The sequence below is a fragment of the Archocentrus centrarchus genome, chromosome 17 (assembly GCF_007364275.1).
Source record: "Archocentrus centrarchus isolate MPI-CPG fArcCen1 chromosome 17, fArcCen1, whole genome shotgun sequence".
In the NCBI taxonomy this organism is placed as follows: domain Eukaryota; kingdom Metazoa; phylum Chordata; class Actinopteri; order Cichliformes; family Cichlidae; genus Archocentrus; species Archocentrus centrarchus.
In genome coordinates this window covers 1,478,824-1,498,626 of record NC_044362.1, presented here as the reverse complement: position 1 = coordinate 1,498,626, position 19,803 = coordinate 1,478,824, and the positions used below count along the sequence as shown (strand labels likewise).

At 44.5% G+C, this 19,803-nt stretch overlaps 1 gene segment (V, D, J or C); it reads left to right on the top strand.

The window, feature by feature from the left end:
* Window positions 1–256: 256 nt before the first annotated feature.
* LOC115795259 (T cell receptor alpha variable 38-2/delta variable 8-like) lies at window positions 257–882 on the top strand. The segment is given in 2 exon segments: window positions 257–398; window positions 489–882. Coding segments are annotated over 2 exon segments (435 nt in total).
* The last annotated feature ends 18,921 nt before the right edge of the window (window positions 883–19,803 follow it).

Sequence of the window (19,803 nt, the reverse complement as noted above, 5' to 3'; positions counted from 1 at the left end):
GGCTGAAGGGAGGAGCACAACTGTGACTCAAGTCCAGAAAAGACTCAGATTCTCTTTATCTCTGAGATGCTGTCAGTGTAACTCAGTCTGTTCTGCTCACAGTGAGAGGGAGACCACATATTTAACATGAACAGAGTTTCAGTTACAGAGTTATTCTGTCTCTTGTGTCTGCACAAAGACGTGCTGAGTGTAAAGCTGTCAGCAGGGGGAGTAACACAGGGCTGTGAATGAGTCCTTCACTGTGATCAGGCTCCTCCTTCTAATCCACCAACTTAGTGTTGATGAAGACTAAACAGAGAGATCACAGCTTCTTTCTACTTGCTGTAGCTCACAGTTACTCTACACTGCAGATATGACGCCTCTGTTCATCTCAGTGCTGCTGGCTGCTGTGTGCCTTGGTATGAACACGACTCTGTTTCTTTGATATCAATCCAACACTGACATGATTCTTTAACAGCACACTGATGCTGTTTGTTGGTGTTTTACAGAATGCAGAGCACAAAAAGACAACGTGCTGCAACCAAAAGGAGACGAGACTGCTGCTGAAGGAGGCACAGTAACACTTGACTGTCAGTATAACAGCAGTTCATCAAATCATTATCTGTACTGGTACAAACAGGATGGAAACAACAGCCCCAAATTCATTCTGCTCCGTGTTAGTGGGGATGAAGGAAACACAGCAGATGAGTTCAAGGAGAGATTTTCATCCACACTGAATTCCAAAAAGAAATCAGTTCCTCTGAAGATCCAGAAGCTTCAGCTGTCTGACTCTGCTGTGTACTACTGTGCTCTGCAGCCCACAGTGACAGGAAACAGCAAAACTCTGTACAAAAACCTTTGGAGCAAAGACAACAGAATACTCCACAACATCCACTAGAGGGAGCCACACACTGTTAAACCTCTGATTCTTGTGTCAATGGGAGGAGAGGAGAAAGGTTACCAGGTGCTGGAATACTGTGGGAGGAAGTTGTGGTATGTGGATTTGATCCTGAGAGGGGGGGGTCAGAGAGAGAGGTGCTACTGAGTCAGTGGGTTAACATAGTGGAGAGTGGACAGGCAGATTTTTTTTTCCTCAGCATTTTCCTGATTGCCAAATTTCAGTAAGCATGGTCTGGCAGGCATTAAGGTTTTTTCTGTGGCCAATTCCACTCCAGTCCACGGTGCAATTATTTGCTTGTGATAATGGAAGATGGAGGACTTTGCCCAGGAGACTGGAGCTCTTGGCAGATGGAACACAGGGTTAATATCAACAGACATCTGGTAGAATAAACATTAGGAGCCTCACCCCACACGAGTGAAGATAATCTGGCTATGATCTGCTGCCCTCCCAGCCTTCAAATGCAGCCATCAGATGAGGCGATGATGAACAGGTATGAGAGACAACCTGATTTATTTAGACTCATTGTCATGGCATTGGAACTTTTTGGGGGTTTAGCGCCACCTTTCTAGTGGGGGAATATTCAATGTTAAGCCTGCATTTTATTTTGACACTTACCTTCAGTTGATGTAACTTCCTGTGACGTCATATCTAGCTAGAGTAAGAAGTTCATTACGTCAGTTGGGTCAGAGCATGCTAAGGTGAAGAGGCGTTCATCCTTGTAGGTCGTTCTTGCCTTTGGAAAGGCTTTGCTTGTAAGTTAATATTGTTTGTAATTTTGTGTATTAAGGACCAATGTATGCTTTCATGCATCTTAAGTTAATTTGTAGTGAAATTAATGGTAATATATTGTTTGTGGGTAGATAATATGTCTGAAGATTTTCTGCAAGTCATGTAGAGCTAGCAAGCTAACTAGCATGTTCATTTCCGCATGTAATTTGTATGCTACAATGAATGTATGTAGAAGGATGAAGCAAACACACTTTTATGTACATTTCTGTTTGTTTATTTAGTTTTACGAATCCCAAGGAAGGATTTCGTGTATCTGAAGATTGGAATAAACTTTCAAAACCTACTTCGGCCTCAGAAATCCATTCCATCGTTAGCTGTCTGTCTAGTCAAGTAAATGGGCACCTGATGAGGACAGAATAGTAAAAAAGCATCCAGCACAGCGGGCAGAACTATTCAAGGAGAGTAACCCTTGATTGTCGTCCTCCTTCTCATCATCGTCACCACTGCTCACACCTTGCTCGCTTCATATTTGAATGATGGATGGGGGGAAAACAGCAGTTGACGAGTCATCTCAACACCCCACTGTAGAACCCAACCCAGCAGCTGAAGAGACAGCGCAGCACTCTACTGTGGGAACCAGGTCAGTTGCTCGTGCATCTACCAGTAAATCTTTGTCAAACAAATCATCAGCTAGCAGAGCCATAGCTGCAGCTCATGCTAAAGTGGAGGCAGCCCGCGCAAGAGCTGAGTTTGCTAAGAAGGAGTCAGATATTCTGATTGAGAAAGCACAAATTGAAGTTAGATTAAATGCACTCAGACATGAAAGGGAGTTGGCAGCTGCCTTGGCAGAAGCTAGTGCGCTTGAAGCAGCAGAGGAGTCCGAAGAGGCCGATAATAAATCACTCCTGCAAGAAGTGGAAGAAAGAACACGTCAGTATGTTCAGCTACAGTTAACAGAAGATGTTAAGCCACATGCAAAACCCATAACACCAATAACTCATGTGCTGAAATCTGAGTCTCCCCCAAGACAGCGCCTTACTGAGTTCACAGTTGAAGCTCATTCTTCTAAAATGTTCAAACCTTCCAGACCAGCACTGCAACCCACCAAGACTATACCTCATCACACATCTCCATGGCAATCTACAGCTGGTGCGGGACAGTTCTCACCTTTCAAAGGTGTTTCACAACAGCCAGTAGATGACAGTCCAGACATTAGCGATGTAGCTAGATACTTGGCACGCAGAGATCTGATTACCTCCGGCCTCTCGCAGTTCGATGATGCTCCTGAGAACTATTGGGCGTGGAAATCATCATTCATCAACGCCATCGTTGGATTACACCTGAGTGCCAGTGAAGAGCTGGACCTCCTAATTAAGTGGTTAGGACGAGAATCTGCACAGCAAGTTAGGAGAATAAGAGCTGTGCATGTAGGTAACCCCTCTACCGGATTGACCAAGGCTTGGGAACGCTTGGAAGAATGCTTCGGTTCTCCAGAGATTATAGAGAAGTCACTCTTCGACAGGCTTACGAACTTCCCAAAGGTCACCAACAAGGATCCAATGAAGCTGAGAGAGCTCAGCGACCTCCTTCATGAGTTAGAAGCCGCTAAGCTAGAAGGCTATCTCCCTGGCCTTAGCTACTTGGACACTGCACGTGGTGTCGCTCCTATAGTGGAGAAATTACCATACAACCTCCAAGAGCGGTGGCTTACACAGGGCTTCAGGTACAAGGCCGCTCATGGTGTAACCTTCCCTCCATTTTCCTTCTTTTGTGAGTTCGTTTGCGATGAGGCACGAGCACGCAACGATCCAGGTTTCAGGCTGCAAGCTGGTAACACTGAGTACCTAAAGCAAGGCACCACCGCGAAGAAACCGCAGAAGAGTCTAGTGTCTGCCCACAAGACAGATATATCACAAGAGAAAGACAAGAGGGAGGTTTCAGGCCACAAGGCTGGTGATGTTGAGAAGCAATGTCCCCTTCACAAGAAGCCACATCCTCTCAAGCGCTGCAGAGGGTTCCGCAGCAAACCCTTAGCGGAACGTAAAGCCTTTTTGAAGGACATTGGTGTCTGTTTTAGATGCTGTTCCTCAACAAGTCACATGGCCAAAGAGTGCACTGTAGTCATTAAGTGTAAGGAGTGTGATAGTGAGAATCACGTCTCAGCTCTCCATCCTGGGCCGCCACTGTCATCACCTGGGCATGGCGGGGAGAGCGCAGGAGAAACACCGCCACCAACTGTCGAGTCAAGCTGCACAGAGGTGTGTGGAGAAGGTCAAAGGCCACGGTCCTGCTCCAGGATCTGCTTAGTAAAAGTCTTTCCTGAAGCACACCCTGAGAGAGTGATAAGAGCTTATGCAGTTCTAGATGATCAAAGTAACCGGTCTCTTGCAAGACCCGACTTCTTTGACATGTACAACATCAAGGGATCAGACTCACCCTTCACACTGCGTACGTGCGCTGGGACAACAGAGATGACGGGTAGAAGAGCCACAGGGTTCGTTGTGCAGTCACTAGATGGAACTACAACGCTCACCTTGCCCACGCTGATTGAATGCAGCAACATTCCAAGCGACCGTGCTGAGATCCCAACTCCTGAAGCGGCTTCATACCACCCTCACCTCAAACCCATAGCTCACTCCATCCCACCACTGGATCCTGAGGCCAAGATCCTCCTGTTGCTGGGTCGCGACTTACCGAGAGTCCACAAAGTGAGAGAGCAGCGGAATGGTCCACACAATGCTCCATATGCACAGAGAGTGGACCTGGGATGGGTCATCGTAGGCGATGTTTGCTTGGGGAGCACTCACAGGCCTGTAGCTATTCAAACTTACTGCACCAACGTCCTTGAGAACAAACGCCCTTCCTTCTTCAGCCCCTGTCCTAACAGGTTTCATGTCAAGGAGAAGTTTGGGTCCCTGTCTGAACAAACAGCCATTTCAGACATTCGCAGATCTTTCGAGTGTACACTAGGAAGCACAGTCTTTGAGACAACCAAAGATGACAACAAGATAGGACTTTCTGTGGAAGACAGACTGTTGCTAGAGCTTATGGATAAAGAGATGTTCATGGACAATGCAAACAGCTGGGTTGCCCCACTTCCGTTCAGAACACCTCGTGAACGCCTACCTCACAGTCGCGACCAGGCACTCATGCGGCTGGCTTCTGTCCAACGCACTCTGGAGAAAAGACCTGAAATGAAGAAGCACTTTGTCACCTTCATGCAGAACATCTTTGATCGTGACCACGCTGAGCGGGCTCCTCCTCTCCCAGCTGGAAAAGAGTGCTGGTATTTACCCATCTTTGGGGTTTATCACCCGCAGAAACCTGGCCAAATCAGGGTGGTCTTCGACTCAAGCGCGAAGAGCCATGGCGTTTCGCTCAATGACGTCCTGCTGTCTGGACCTGACCTAAACAACAGCTTGGTCGGTGTTTTGTTGCGGTTCAGACGTGAAGCCGTTGCAGTAACTGTGGACATAGAACAGATGTTTCACAGTTTCGTTGTCAGGGAGGACCACCGAGATTTCCTGCGGTTCTTCTGGCACGAGCTCAATGATCCCGCCAATGACCTCTGTGAGTATCGCATGAAGGTTCATGTATTTGGCAACAGCCCTTCTCCTTCAGTTGCCATGTATGGACTTCGGCATGCTGCAGCTCACGGCGAAGAGGAATTTGGCTCGCATGTGCGCTGCTTCATCGAGAGGGAGTTCTATGTGGATGATGGGCTTCTGTCACGACCCACAGCCAGCGAGGCAATCAATCTATTGAAACGGACACAGAAGATGCTTGCCATATCCAACATCCATCTCCACAAAGTGGCATCCAGCTGCAAGGAAGTCATGGAAGCATTTCCTGTAGACGACCGCGCTAAAGGGCTCAAAGAACTCAACCTAGATGCTGATGCAACACCTATTCAGCGAAGCCTAGGCCTAAGGTGGGTCTTAACTAATGACACTTTCACCTTTCAAGTGACCGACACAGTCAAACCTTACACACGGAGAGGTGTCCTAGCCACCATCAACGGACTATTCGATCCACTGGGGTTTGCTGCGCCAGTCACAATTCAGGGAAAGATGCTGCTCAGAGAGCTCTCAAGCAAGGCTTTGGATTGGGACTCTCCTCTTCCTGCAGACAGGGAAGCTGAATGGAACGCATGGAAAGATTCTCTCAGTGATCTTCGGCAGTTACAGATTCGAAGACCTTATGTTGCTACTTCAGTTTCAATGGCTACAAGGAAAGAGCTACATGTTTTCTCAGACGCTTCAGTGAAAGCTATTGCAGCTGTCGCCTATCTCAAGGTCATTGATGCAGAAGAGAAGCCCCATGTCGGATTTGTACTGGGCAAAGCTAAACTAGCTCCACAGTCTGCGCTCACCATCCCCAGGTTAGAACTGAATGCTGCCGTTCTAGCCGTGGAAATTGCAGAGGTCATCGCCAGTGAATTGGACATCGATCTGGATACTGTTGAATTCTACACAGACAGTCGTGTAGTCCTTGGATACATTAGTAACCAGACCAGGAGGTTCTATGTATATGTTGGCAACAGGGTGCAACGTATCAGAAGATCGTCAGGACCCAAGCAGTGGCACTATGTCTCCACAAACTGTAACCCAGCCGACATAGGTACTCGGGTTGTGTCTGCAACCATGTTGAGTGACAGCACCTGGCTCAAGGGGCCTGCTTTCTTGTCACAAGCTAGCAGAGACCCGGACACAGAAGCCTATGAACTCATTGACCCTGATTCAGATGCAGAGGTACGAGTAACTGCCACTCACCTGCTCACCAAGTGGCCTCAGCTTGGATGTCAGAGATTCGAACGGTTTTCTTCATGGAAGAAGCTGATCAGGGCCATGAGCTTGCTAGTCCACATTGTCCAATCTGTCAAGAACAGAACCAAGGATCAGACATGCTGTTCATGGCATTACTGCAAACGGCCACGCAGCGTTGAAGAGCTGGCAAAAGCAGGAGAAGTAATCATCAAAAGTGTACAAAAGGAAACCTTCAAGGAGGAACTTACCTGCATAGCCGGTGGGAAAGACATCCCCATACACAGTCCTCTGCACAAGCTCAGTCCCTACTGTGATGAAGAAGGAATGCTGAGAATAGGAGGACGGCTCAGACATGGCGATCTGCAATACAAAGAGAAACATCCTCTTGTTCTTCCAGGGGGTCACGTGGCAAAACTTCTCGTAGAGCACCATCACCAGCGAGTGATGCACCAGGGTCGAGTTTTCACAGAAGGAGCAGTGCGATTTGCTGGATATTGGATCATTGGAGCAAGAAGATTGATCAATCATGTCTTGCACAACTGCATCACCTGCAGAAAACTCAGAGGCAAAGCAAACACTCAGCGGATGGCAGACCTACCACCCGATCGCTTGAGCATGGAAACCCCCTTTACCTTTGTATTGCCTGGACGTATTTGGTCCTTGGCCAGTTGTCACACGGCACACCAGGGGAGGCCAGGAAAACAGCAAGCGGTGGGCTGTCCTTTTCACGTGTCTCAGTACACGCGCCATCCACATTGAGCTGATTGAGTCAATGGACTCCTCAAGTTTCATTAATGCCTTCCGGAGGTTCATCAGCTTGCGTGGACCTGCCAAGCAGATTCGGTCAGACTGTGGTACCAATTTTGTTGGTGCTTGTCGGGAGCTGGGGTTCCTGCAGACAGACCCGAACCTGTCCAACATCAGAAGGTACCTAGGAGAAGAAGGTTGCACGTGGGTTTTCAACCCACCTCATTCCTCCCACATGGGAGGCAGCTGGGAGAGAATGATAGGGATATCCAGACGCATCCTAGATGCGATACTTCTCCAGTCCAGCCAGGTTCGATTGACACATGAAGTGCTCTCTACTCTCATGGCAGAGATAACAGCCATAATCAATGCCAGACCACTGTCCCCTATCGCGAAAGACCCAGACTCACCTTTCCTGCTCACGCCACCGATGCTCCTTACCCAAAAGGTCTACACTCCTCCTCCTCCCCCAGGAGGTTTCGACGGAAAAGATCTGCACAGGCAGCAATGGAGGCAGGTGCAGCACCTTGCAGACGTGTTTTGGAAAAGATGGAGGCGGGAGTATCTTGGGACGCTTCAGAGCCGGGGAAAGTGGCAAGCCGACCGTCCAAACCTTCAAGTAGGGGATTTGGTGCTGCTGAAAAACCAGCAAGTGAATCGCAACCAATGGGGCTTATCAACAACACCTTTCCAGACAAAGATGGTAAAGTCAGAAAAGTCGAGGTCAAGATCTTCAAGAATGGAGCAGCTAAGACCTACCAGAGGCCTGTTTCTGAAACAGTGCTTCTCATGTCCCGCGACATCTGAGAGTCACAGGACTGTGTATAGAAACTTAATTGTGTGTTTACGTAATATAGTTGCAATTGTAGTGGTATCTCACAATACCAGGCGGGGAGTGTCATGGCATTGGAACTTTTTGGGGGTTTAGCGCCACCTTTCTAGTGGGGGAATATTCAATGTTAAGCCTGCATTTTATTTTGACACTTACCTTCAGTTGATGTAACTTCCTGTGACGTCATATCTAGCTAGAGTAAGAAGTTCATTACGTCAGTTGGGTCAGAGCATGCTAAGGTGAAGAGGCGTTCATCCTTGTAGGTCGTTCTTGCCCTTGGAAAGGCTTTGCTTGTAAGTTAATATTGTTTGTAATTTTGTGTATTAAGGACCAATGTATGCTTTCATGCATCTTAAGTTAATTTGTAGTGAAATTAATGGCAATATATTGTTTGTGGGTAGATAATATGTCTGAAGATTTTCTGCAAGTCATGTAGAGCTAGCAAGCTAACTAGCATGTTCATTTCCGCATGTAATTTGTATGCTACAATGAATGTATGTAGAAGGATGAAGCAAACACACTTTTATGTACATTTCTGTTTGTTTATTTAGTTTTACGAATCCCAAGGAAGGATTTCGTGTATCTGAAGATTGGAATAAACTTTCAAAACCTACTTCGGCCTCAGAAATCCATTCCATCGTTAGCTGTCTGTCTAGTCAAGTAAATGGGCACCTGATGAGGACAGAACACTCATACTTAATCTCAGCATGGGTTCTCCTCAGTCGGAGGGAGTGATGAGTAAGCCGGGTTTATGATCAACAGGTTCTTTCTTGTTTTCTGTTACTCTGTGTGTGTATCTCAGTTTTCACTATGCTACTGTCTATTTGTGTGCAACTATGATGTCTAATAAACAGCCTGCATTGAAACCTACTCAACCCTGTGATTTGTTGGTAACTATGGTTTTAATTGGGTTTTAATTTGCAGTCAAGAAGGAACATGGAGACCCCTAAAATGTATCCTACAGAATCACTATACACACAAAACACCTGAAGATGTTTTTCAATCAAGAATTTTATTGAATTAATGTCAACAACTGACTTGTTCAGAGTTCAAGTGTCTCACAGACAGTTGCTCCAGAGATCACAGAGAATATAAAATAAACTGCAGTATGTCGTAGCAGTAGAAACTTTAGCTCTTTAGTGATGTTAGCACCAAAGGACAAAGTCACGAGTACAGTCCCTGTAGGACGAAACGTCTCTCCAGGCCATCCCTGTAGCTGAGCAAGTTATTCTTCAGGGACTGGACTTCGGCAGTACATGAAGTCAAGACCCACTCCCAATGAAGAGGTGCTGAATTTCCTCACAGGTGTAGTCCCATCAGGTTCACAAAAGCACTGAGTACAATATGTAAGTGATGTATGGAGAGCTTTTCCTTGATTACAATGCCAACATCGCTGTAGGAAGCTGGAAGAGGTTCCCTTAAATATTTAACCACTAAAAATATTCCAATGATCATTCCCTTGATGACGTCCTCCTCAGGATCTGTAGGCCTCTTGAGTAAAACAAAGGTGTCTGTGCCTTCGTAATCCTTTGCCACATCATTCAACACTGAGAGAGCATCCTGACCCTGCCCTGCTGTAACCCTGCTCAGTGTGAACTAGTATTGCTTTTTTTTCTTCTGTTTTTGGATAATAAACCTCTTTCCTCACACAGCTTCAAGAATGCAGAAGGCTTCTTCCTCATGAACCATGGTGGGTCCTGCAACACCGCTGCTCTGATATGACGCCCACCAACATAGCATACAGTTACTATCAGATTTATAAAAGCCCATCACTCCACAAGTGATTTCACAAAACTAAATGAAACTATACCAAGTAAAGCCTCAGTAAACAGTCAGAGTACTGAAATACATATTTTGGTTCCACACTGCAATTTTTTAATTTTACAAGACAATAAATACTTAATAAAAATATTTTTACTTACAAATAACTAATAATAATGGGAAGGAACAAACAAACAATGAAGTGATATTAATACGAGCAGAAAAGAAGGAGGGACTTGATATCAACATTATATCTCCCTTTTTAATATTTCGGTTTACTCTTTCGCTCAATTTCCATCCCCTTCACTTCTTTCATTTTCTCCTTTCCTCCTCCTCCTCTCTTTCCTCCTTCTTCCTTATCCCTATTGATAATGAATTCTTCTTCTTCTTTCAGCTGCTTCCTTTAGGGGTTACCGCAGCGGACCATCTGCCTCCATCTCCCCCTATCCCAGCATCCTCCTCTGTCACACCAACCCTCTGCATACCCTCCTTCACTACATCCATGACTCTTCTCTGAGGTCTCCCTCTTTTCCTCCGGCCTGGCAGCTCCATCCTCATCATCCTTTGTCCAGTATAGCCACTATACCTCCTCTGCACATGTCCAAACTGTCTCAGCCTCACCTCTCTAACTTTGTCTCCAAGCTGCTCAGTTCAATGAGTTTGGAGACTAAGTTGTTTCTATCTGATAGCCTCATTTCTGATCCTGTCCATCCTGACCACTCCCAATGAAGATCTGAGCATCCTCAGCTCTGTCTCCAGCTTGGCCTCCTGTCTTTCTGTCAGTGCCACCATCATAGCAGGTCTCACTCTTGTAAATCTTCCCATTTACTCTTGCTGCTCTCCTGCTGTCACAAATCACCCCTGACACTTGTCTCCACCCTGCCTGCACTCTCTTCTTCACCTCTCTTGTGCACTGTCCATTGCTTTGAATGTTTAACCCCAGGTTTTTAAACCCACTCCCTTTGCTCCTTGCAGCTTCACTTCTCATTAATACACATAATCTTGCTTCTAGTGACTTTCTAGTGTCGCACTCATTTTCTGCATGAAGTCATACTGATCGTCACCTCTCTTCAAAAACTCTTTCCCATATCTTCATGGTATTGCTCATCAGCTCTGCTACAGCTGCTACAGCTCTGCACATGACGACCCGGGCCGATCTGGTGTAGGAATCTCATCCTTTCTGATCTGCATGTTTGATCAGAGACAAAGATTTTACTCTTCCTGATGCACCCTTCCCCGTTTATCTGAGATTGTGACCAGCACTGAGTACATTGTCTCTAGTCTCAATTCGGAATTGCTTTGCAACAGTTTTAAAGTAAAGAAATGTACATTTGAGGACGCTAATGTTCACAATTTGGACTTTGAAGACAGATGGTTTGAAAAATGAGTTAAAGAAGCATCTATGTCTACTGTGAACGACCATCACTGAACAGAGGAGGTGGACGACATCACCAACTTTCCCCCCTCTACAATGCCGTCCTGAGCTCCCTCCACAGACAATTCAACCTCCATTCACACCTTTCTTCGAGTGACCTAAATAAGTCACTTCATAAAGTGGGGTGAAGTCCCAATTGGTTTCACTCAAAACCACTGATTGTGGTGACTCACGCCTTCTTTCACACTTTGGCGCATGTAATTATGCACATGAATAATAGTGAGTCACAATCACATCCACCTTCTGGTTAAGAACTGAAGGTGCTAGGAAAGCTGCAACCACCAAGTAACTCCAGAGAGTAAGGCAAGTCCTGGGGTGTCAGCTGAATGCGAAGAACAACACCTAAACCCTGTCAACTGTCAGATACCCTGCTGGGATAACAATCTGGCCAAAGGAGGAGGTAGAAGCCCCTGACATCAAGACAAGAAAACTCCTCACCATACATGGAGGGTCTCACCCCAAATCCAGCACCCTGAGACTGTACGCTAAGTGGAAGGAAGGAGGCCTCAAGGAAGGACTAGTGAGTGTCAGAACCACTATCCTAGATGAAACAACAAACATCCATGAACACATCAGGAAGATGGCCACAAATGGTCACTTTTTTAGTGAGTAGCTCGAGCAGTAGAAACCCGAGAAAGAAGAGGAGCAAGAACAGAATCCATCATGGAAGGGCAGGCTCCTGCATGACATGTACCACTGGCAGATAGAAGAAGTAGCTGATATTGAAAAGTCCTACCGATGGCTGGACAAAGCTGGGCTGAAAGACAGCACAGATGCACTAATCAGCACAGCACAAGAACAAGCTCTAAGCACAAGATCGATGGGGCTACCACACATGGTATTACCCCAGGTGCAGGCTGTGCAGCGATGCCCCTGAGACAATCCAGCACAGGATGCAGAAGGATCCAAATCTTTTTATAGTAAGGGAAGATTGGGAGCTCACTATTTGAGTAAGAATGCAGAGGGGGAATTTTCTTTTCTTTTCTTTTCTTTTCTTTTCTTTTCTTTTCTTGTGAAAAAGTCTTTGGTACACAGGAAACCAACTAATGTTTTGATGATCTTATGTCAGAGCTTTAGAGGACGTAATTGGAATGTTTTGTTTGCTCATAGGTAGAAAAATCACTAATTGGGAGACTTAATTGGTGAATTTTTGTGTGGTTTATTCTGGGGAGGGGCTTTGGCTTTATAAGCTAGAGTTAATACTAGTGATGAGAAAATGAAGCTTTTGTGAAGCACTGAACCACTTGGACCAGTTGTTTCGCAAATAGGTTAATTACGCGAAGCTTCAGTTATAGCGCCCTCTCCTGGAAAAGTGCAATGCTTTCAGTTACACACCTGCACGCACACGCTCACACACCTCAATGATCGGAAGTATCTTTGGATTGTTTGAGGCACACACGTTATGACCGAATATCATGATATCAGGTTTACAAATAAAGATGGATGAATGTGTGTTGTGTTACTGAGCAGGGTGCTGGGAAACGTGGTATTAACTGGGTGTGCTTGTGTAACTACCGCTAATCTTCATACGACAGTGTCTGTCATCACGCTGAAAGGACGAGCCAGCAAAGGTTGTCTTTAATTCATAACTCAGCAGTAACTGTCGGCCATAACAACGCTAAAACTGTGTGAGTATGAACCTGACTGATGGTCTCGCTCTCGAGTCTTCACTTGTAACCTGCGAATCACCTGAACCAGTCAGCTGATTCATTCGTAAACGAAGCAGTTGCTGCTTCGGACGTCATATGTCACGTAATTTGTTCGGTCCTGAAGCAAGCTTCGAAGCAGTGGTTCTATGGAGTTGTAAGCTCAGGGTTTGAAGCACGTATCAAAGCTTCAGTTTCACACTCTCATCACTAGTTTTAAGTTTGTTTTTCTATAGTTTTTGTATTCCTTTTTTTTTGGTCATATCACCGTCCTGACCCTCCTTGTAAACAGCACTTGTAAATAAATTGCAAATCAGGTGAAGAGAATTCCAGCCCCCAAGTGTGTTTCCTCAGCTGTAGCTGTGGCATTACTACAGGTATTCCAAAGATAGTTGGGAATGACTGAGCTAAGTTCTTGTGAGACTTACAGATACAGACGGACAGACTGGTGACTGCTAACCAACCGGACATAGTAGTGGTGAACAAGCAAAGGAAGAAAGCCATAGTCAGTGGCGGTCCTAGCCTGTTTGGCGCCCTGGGCGAGCATCCCTGCCGGCGCCCTCCCACCCCCACCCCAACCCCCCATAGCAATCGCGCAGCAGCGCCTACCACACTACTCCACTTGGGGGGTAATGAGCACCTGCTGTGTGGTGCATGTAGCTTTCTGCCATGGTCTGACAGACAGCTTTTAACTGAAGGTCTCCCCACCATCACAGGCACACTCAGAATTTCTTTAAAATTTTTTAAAAATTAAAAAAAAAAAAAAAAAAAAAAAAAATTTTTTAAATTTTATTTGAAAAAAACATGGAAGAAACTGAAATATTACACAGCTACTGCTTACCTTCATCTTTGCTTATTTCTCCTGTTCTTTTCTCTTTTTCCTAAACTGCACACCTGATGGCTTTGACCTTTTCCTTTCCATCTGCCGTAATTTGCACTGAAGCGGAATAGGTTATAACCACCGCCCATCCACAGGGTTGTCAGATCTGACTGACAGTTGCCAGCCCAACACAACAAAACCTCCATTGAAACTCATGTTAATAGCACCAGGTGTGATATATATTTAACTAGAAGCACTCAGAGAGCGCAAACCTCCGCCAAGGCCATAGGGTCACTGACGCTGTAATACGTGTATCTAAATACTTTGAAATAATCTTTCATCTTTCCCAGACAACAATAACCCCCTATCCCGCAATAGTGTGTTACCTCGACCAGATCGCGGCTCCTAACCGTAGTAGGGAGACCTCTGGTCTCTACTTCGCTTGGCTCGTGGCTGGTAACTAACTTGCTCATCCATGTGGGTCACCTTTAGCAAGGCGGAGAAATGCAGCAAGTCGAAGGATTTTAGCAACAGAACTTTTATTCCTTTTTCCACCGCCACCGAACACACTTTTTCCCTCGCGCTCGTCTCCCACGCTAGCCCGCATACACACACACGGGGCAGAGAAAAGTGGGTGGTGTCTCTTAAAGGGGAAGGCTCTGCCTGTATCCCGCAATACTGAAGAATCCTTAAAAAAAATTCCTGGATCCAGATCGTGATTTGGATCGCCACCAAAATTTAATCACTTCTTCCTCTTGTCATTTCCAACCGCTCCACAAAATTTCAGTGACATCCGTTCATAACTTTTGGAGTAATTCTGCTGACAAACAGACAGACAAACAGACAAACAACGCAACCGAAAACATAACCTCCTTGGCGGAGGTAAATATACAGAGCTTTGGGTGAGTTGCCTTTATTTATAATTCAGCAGTTACTGTTGGCTGTAACCAGGCCAAAACTGTACAGGCATGAATGAATGAACCCGGCTGACTGTCTCACTCTCACGCCATCACTGCTTCACTTGACTCGCACCCCAGGCTGAGAGGAGAAGGGGGCGGGGCAGCGCTGTGTGTGTGTGACGATCGAGTAAAGCAGTGACAGCGAGACAGAGAGAGAGAATCCCCCGCCTGCCCCTTTCCTTCTGTTACAACCTGTCAGACCATGGCAGAAAGCTACATGCAATACACAGCAGGCAGAGGGCGCCCATTACCCCACAAGTGGAGTAGTGCGGTAGGCGCTGCTGCGGCGATCGCAATGCATTGGGGGAAGGGGGGCGTCATGCCGCCCTAGATGAAATGCCGCCCTGGGCGGCTGCCCATGTCGCCCATATCAGAAACCGCCACTGGCCATAGTCATAGATGTACCAATACTAATTGACTAATTGAATAATCAGGCCTGATCTTATCTCAAAGACCTCATAGTACCATATCACCCTGATAGAGCACTTTGCCCTCAGACTGCTGGCTCACTTGTGGTTCTGAGGATCTGTAAGAGTAGAATGGGAGGCAGAGCCTTCAGCTTTCAGGCCCCTCTTCTGTGGAACCAGCATATAGTTAGGAGTGGATCAGGTGACTACTGTTATGCTGAAATAGCCCTAGGCTGCTGGGGGGTTGATGCACAGTGCTTCCTTTCATTCATCTCTTTAACTCTGTATATACACCACCCGTCATTTAATCTTTGGAGGACAAAAACCGCCCACAGGGCAAGTGGGGAATATATAATTCAGTTCAATTCAATTTTATTTATATAGTGCCAAATCAAAACAAACAGTTGCCTCAAGGTCCTTATATACAAAACAAAACAAAACAAACAATGTATATAGAACACTTTGATCCAACATCAGGTTTGATGGACACTGTATGAGTGATATCAGTGAAACATGGCAGTAATTACACTATTATTTAAAGTACTTATAGGAGTTAAGCTAACTGATCATCTGCAGAGGAATGGCTAGAGTATTGACAGGGACAAGAGAGAGCAGATTTCTACCATATTGGCTTCTCTTCATTGGCTCCCTGTTAAATCTAGAATAGAATTTAAAATCCTTCTTCTCACATACAAGGTCTTGAAAGTGAAATTTAGGCATTGTAAATTATGGTATATTTTTTCCTTGTCTTAAAGATGTTTCTCTATCAAATGTTAGGATATTTAAAATACCATTAACTTGCTGCTTTGTAACTGATTTTGACCAAAGTATTATTGTCCAGGTTTCAGTTGTTTGGTCATTTTATTTTACTTTTATCCTTTAGGTAGCAGCCACAGTGATGGAGGACACACACCTGTGAGTGAGATTCATAGATTTTTATTTTTAGCTTGGTCTACATTATGAACTCAAAATAAAAGAGCAAGCTGTGTGTGTGTGTGTGTGTGTGTGTGTGTGTGTGTGTGTGTGTGCGTGTGCGCGTGTGTGTGTGTGTGTGTGTGTGTGTGTGTGTGTGTGTGTGTGTGTGTGTGTGTGGAGGGGGGGGTAAGCACAAAAGGAAGAGTAGCTGAGAGCACACAGAGAGGAGGAGGAGAGATTCAGGGAGGAGCTGAGCTGTTACTGAACTATAGAAGAGAGAAAAAGCTCCACATTCAACAGAGTTCAACACAGAACAAACTTCATGCTCCTCAACATGCTGTCATTACATCACTGTGTGTTTCCTCTGATTCTCCTCATTCTCACAGGTATGCTCAGCTACACAGCAAATTCTGTTCAATTAAAATGATGAATTAATATCAACTATCTATTGAAATGATGATCAGAGAGCCATCTCTTCCTTTAGGTGTCAGCTGTGACCAACTCAGTCCAGCCAAGGATGAAGAGTCGAGTTTAAAAGACAGCACTGTTACTCTGTCCTACAGATACTCCAAACAAGCTTCTGGAAGTGACGAGTTTTACTGGTATCGACAATATCCTGGAAAAGCACCACACTTTCTGATCTCTCATTTGGGATCAGGAAGTGTACTCAGACAAGAAATCTCCGGACTGTCCGTACAAGTGGTGGATGGGCAAAGACAAATGGATCTTCAGATCTCCTCTGCTGCAGTGACAGACTCTGCTGTGTACTACTGTGCTCTGCAGCCCACAGTGACAGGAAACAGCAAAACTCTGTACAAAAACCTTTGGAGCAAAGACAACAGAATACTCCACAACATCCACTAGAGGGAGCCACACACTGTTAAAGCTTTGTGGTTTGTGAGGATACAGACTGCATTAATTTCACTCATGACATACAGTTTTGTTGAAGAGTTTTAGAGGTAACAATATTGTGGCATAATAACCTGCCCCTGAGTAAGGACACAGGAAAGCTGAATGGTCAGAATATCATCCTGTGTGTCCCCAACAAAGAACAGATCAGACTGTTATTGATTTTTGACTGCTTGATTGGGTGATTGAATGATTGATTGGCTTATTTTGAACATACGTACATAGACTAAAATTAAAAATAATGCCAGCATGGTGGCGTGGCAGTAAGAAGGTCCTGAATTTGAATCCATCATCTGGCCAGGGCCTTTCTGTGTCTGCGTGGATTCTCTCCGTGTTCTCCGGTTTCCTCCCACAGTCCAAAGATATGCAATTAGTGGGGTTAGGTTACCTGATGACTCGAAATTGCCCATAGGTGTGTATGTGAGTGTGAATGGTTATGTATCTCACAAAGATAAGTACACTAACAGTATACCGCTCAGTCTACCTGATCAAAAAGGAGGGGGATAAATTATACATTCATTTGATGCTATTATTAACTCAAAGTCTATTTATATAATTGCATATGCATTCATAAATATACACAAGACTATACACACACATACGTATGTAATGCAATATTTAATCCACAAACCAAATCAACAATCTAAATTATTACACCACTCTGCCTCCCTGTAAAATCAATCACAGACAAAACTCTGAATAACTTCTGGCAGCTGATTGTTCCTCATATTTTTATATTATTTCTGCTGGTTTGGATTCTACAAGGTCAACGTTTAAGATTTTTGACCACAAAAAAATAGAAATTAGAGTGTTTACAACATTATTTGCAGTTGTTATGGCAGGTTTTGCAGAATACACCTTGGTTGTACTGAACTTTCATACATATTTCCCCACACGTAGCTAAAATGAGGTAGCATCAGAGAGCAGTGAAGACTTTGAAGTAATTTCAGATTTATTACTGAAAATGAATGTTTAACCTGAGATTTCCAGCAATTATCACACCCAGGTATTTAATTTCATGTACTCTTTCTCTGTTTGTACTTGTACTTTATTAATTATTTTCCTGAAATTTTTGTCTTGTTCAAATTTAGAGATGAGTTATTTTTGTCAAGGCATTTTTTTATTTGATTAATTTCTGAGGTGGTCGATAAAGTTGGTTGACTGTCTCCCTCTAGTGTCCTCACTCCTTCACTCGATTGACACACACACACACACACACACACACACACACACACACACACACACACACACACACTCTCCTCTCAGCCACTCACCTCATAAACAACCACAGTGATGGAGGACACACACCTGTGGGCGAGATTCATAGATTTTTATTTTGAGCTTGATCTAAGCTACAAACTCAAAATAAAATCTCAAGCAGTGTGTGTGTGTGTGTGTGAGGATGTGAGAGAGACACAGCCAGGTTCATTCCCTCATGCCTGTACAGTGTTGCCATGGTTACGGCCAACAGTATCCGCTGAGTAATAAATTAAGCTTTTGCTGAAATTTCTTGCCCATCCTTTCATCGTCCTGATGGATGTTACTGCATCAGGGTCATAAACTGAAAACCTTTGCATGATCTCGCAAATATGCTTTTTTCTGCCATGTGTTCCACTTTTACTGGTTTTCATTTTAACTGGTGATACTGGTTTCCATATTCCACTCTCTGTGCTCCAATTGTTGCATCCACAGATGTGAGTAGTCTGCTCCTCCTGCTGGCGTGACAAATGGTTTGACAAGATACCTCACCCAAAAATGGTTCATTACATGGATCATCATTAAACATGAAGTTCATATCTCTGCATTGTCTTCAGTAACTTAGTGTTAAACTGTTTAATTAAATTTTGTTACTTAAACATGTTTCCCTCCATCACAGTCAGAATGTGTGTGCAGGATGCAGTTGGAGCTTTTTCTTCTTCTCAAAGTTGTTTCTCTGCAGACTCATTCAGGCTAATGTTGTGAAGGTTCCTCTTTCAGTCTGACCTTCTTGGATCATGATGATGATGATGATGATGATGATGATGATGATGATGATGATCATGATGATGATGATGATGATCATGATGATGATGATGATGATGATGATGATGATGATGATGATGATCATGATGATGATCATGATAATGATGGTGATGAGTGGTGTCCAAAAAATGATGTGGGCTTCATAGATAATTGTTTACTGGGAAAACCTGCTCTTATTAGGAGAGATGGCATCCATCCCACTTTGGATGGAGCAGCTCTCATTTCTAGAAATCTGGCCAAATTTTTTAACCCTCCTAAAACCTGACTACCCAGGGTTGAGACCAGGAAGCAGAGCTGCAGTCTTACATGCCTCTCTGCAGCTTCTCTCCTCCTGCCATCCCGCAAAAACCTCATCCCCATAGAGTCGGTGCCTGCTCCCAGACCACCAAAAAACAAAGCTAAAATCAGCAAAAAACTATTTAAGCATACAAATTCAAAAACAATAAATAATACAGCTTCCTCAACTGCACCAAAGAATAAAACAATTAAATGTGGATTATTAAACATTAGGTCTCTCTCTTCCAAGTCCCTATTAGTAAATGATTTAATAATTGATCAACAAATTGATTTATTCTGCCTTACAGAACAGGTTTCTATTACAGCAGGATGAATATGTTAGTTTAAATGAATCAACACCCCCCGAGTCACACTAATTGTTAGAATGCTCGAAGCACAGGTCGAGGAGGAGGAGTAGCAGCAATCTTCAATTCCAGCTTATTAATTAATCAAAGACCCAGACAAAGTTTTCATTCTTTTGAAAGCCTGACTCTTAGTCTTGTCCATCCTAATTGGGAAACTCAAAAACCTCTTTTATTTGTTATTATCTATCGTCCACCTGGTTACTCAGAGTTTCTGTCTGATTTCTCAGACTTTTTATCTGATTTATGAATACGAATACGAATACCTTTATTAGTCCCACAATGGGGAAATTACAGTTAACAGAACACCCATCCAAGAAATACAAAGATAGAGACA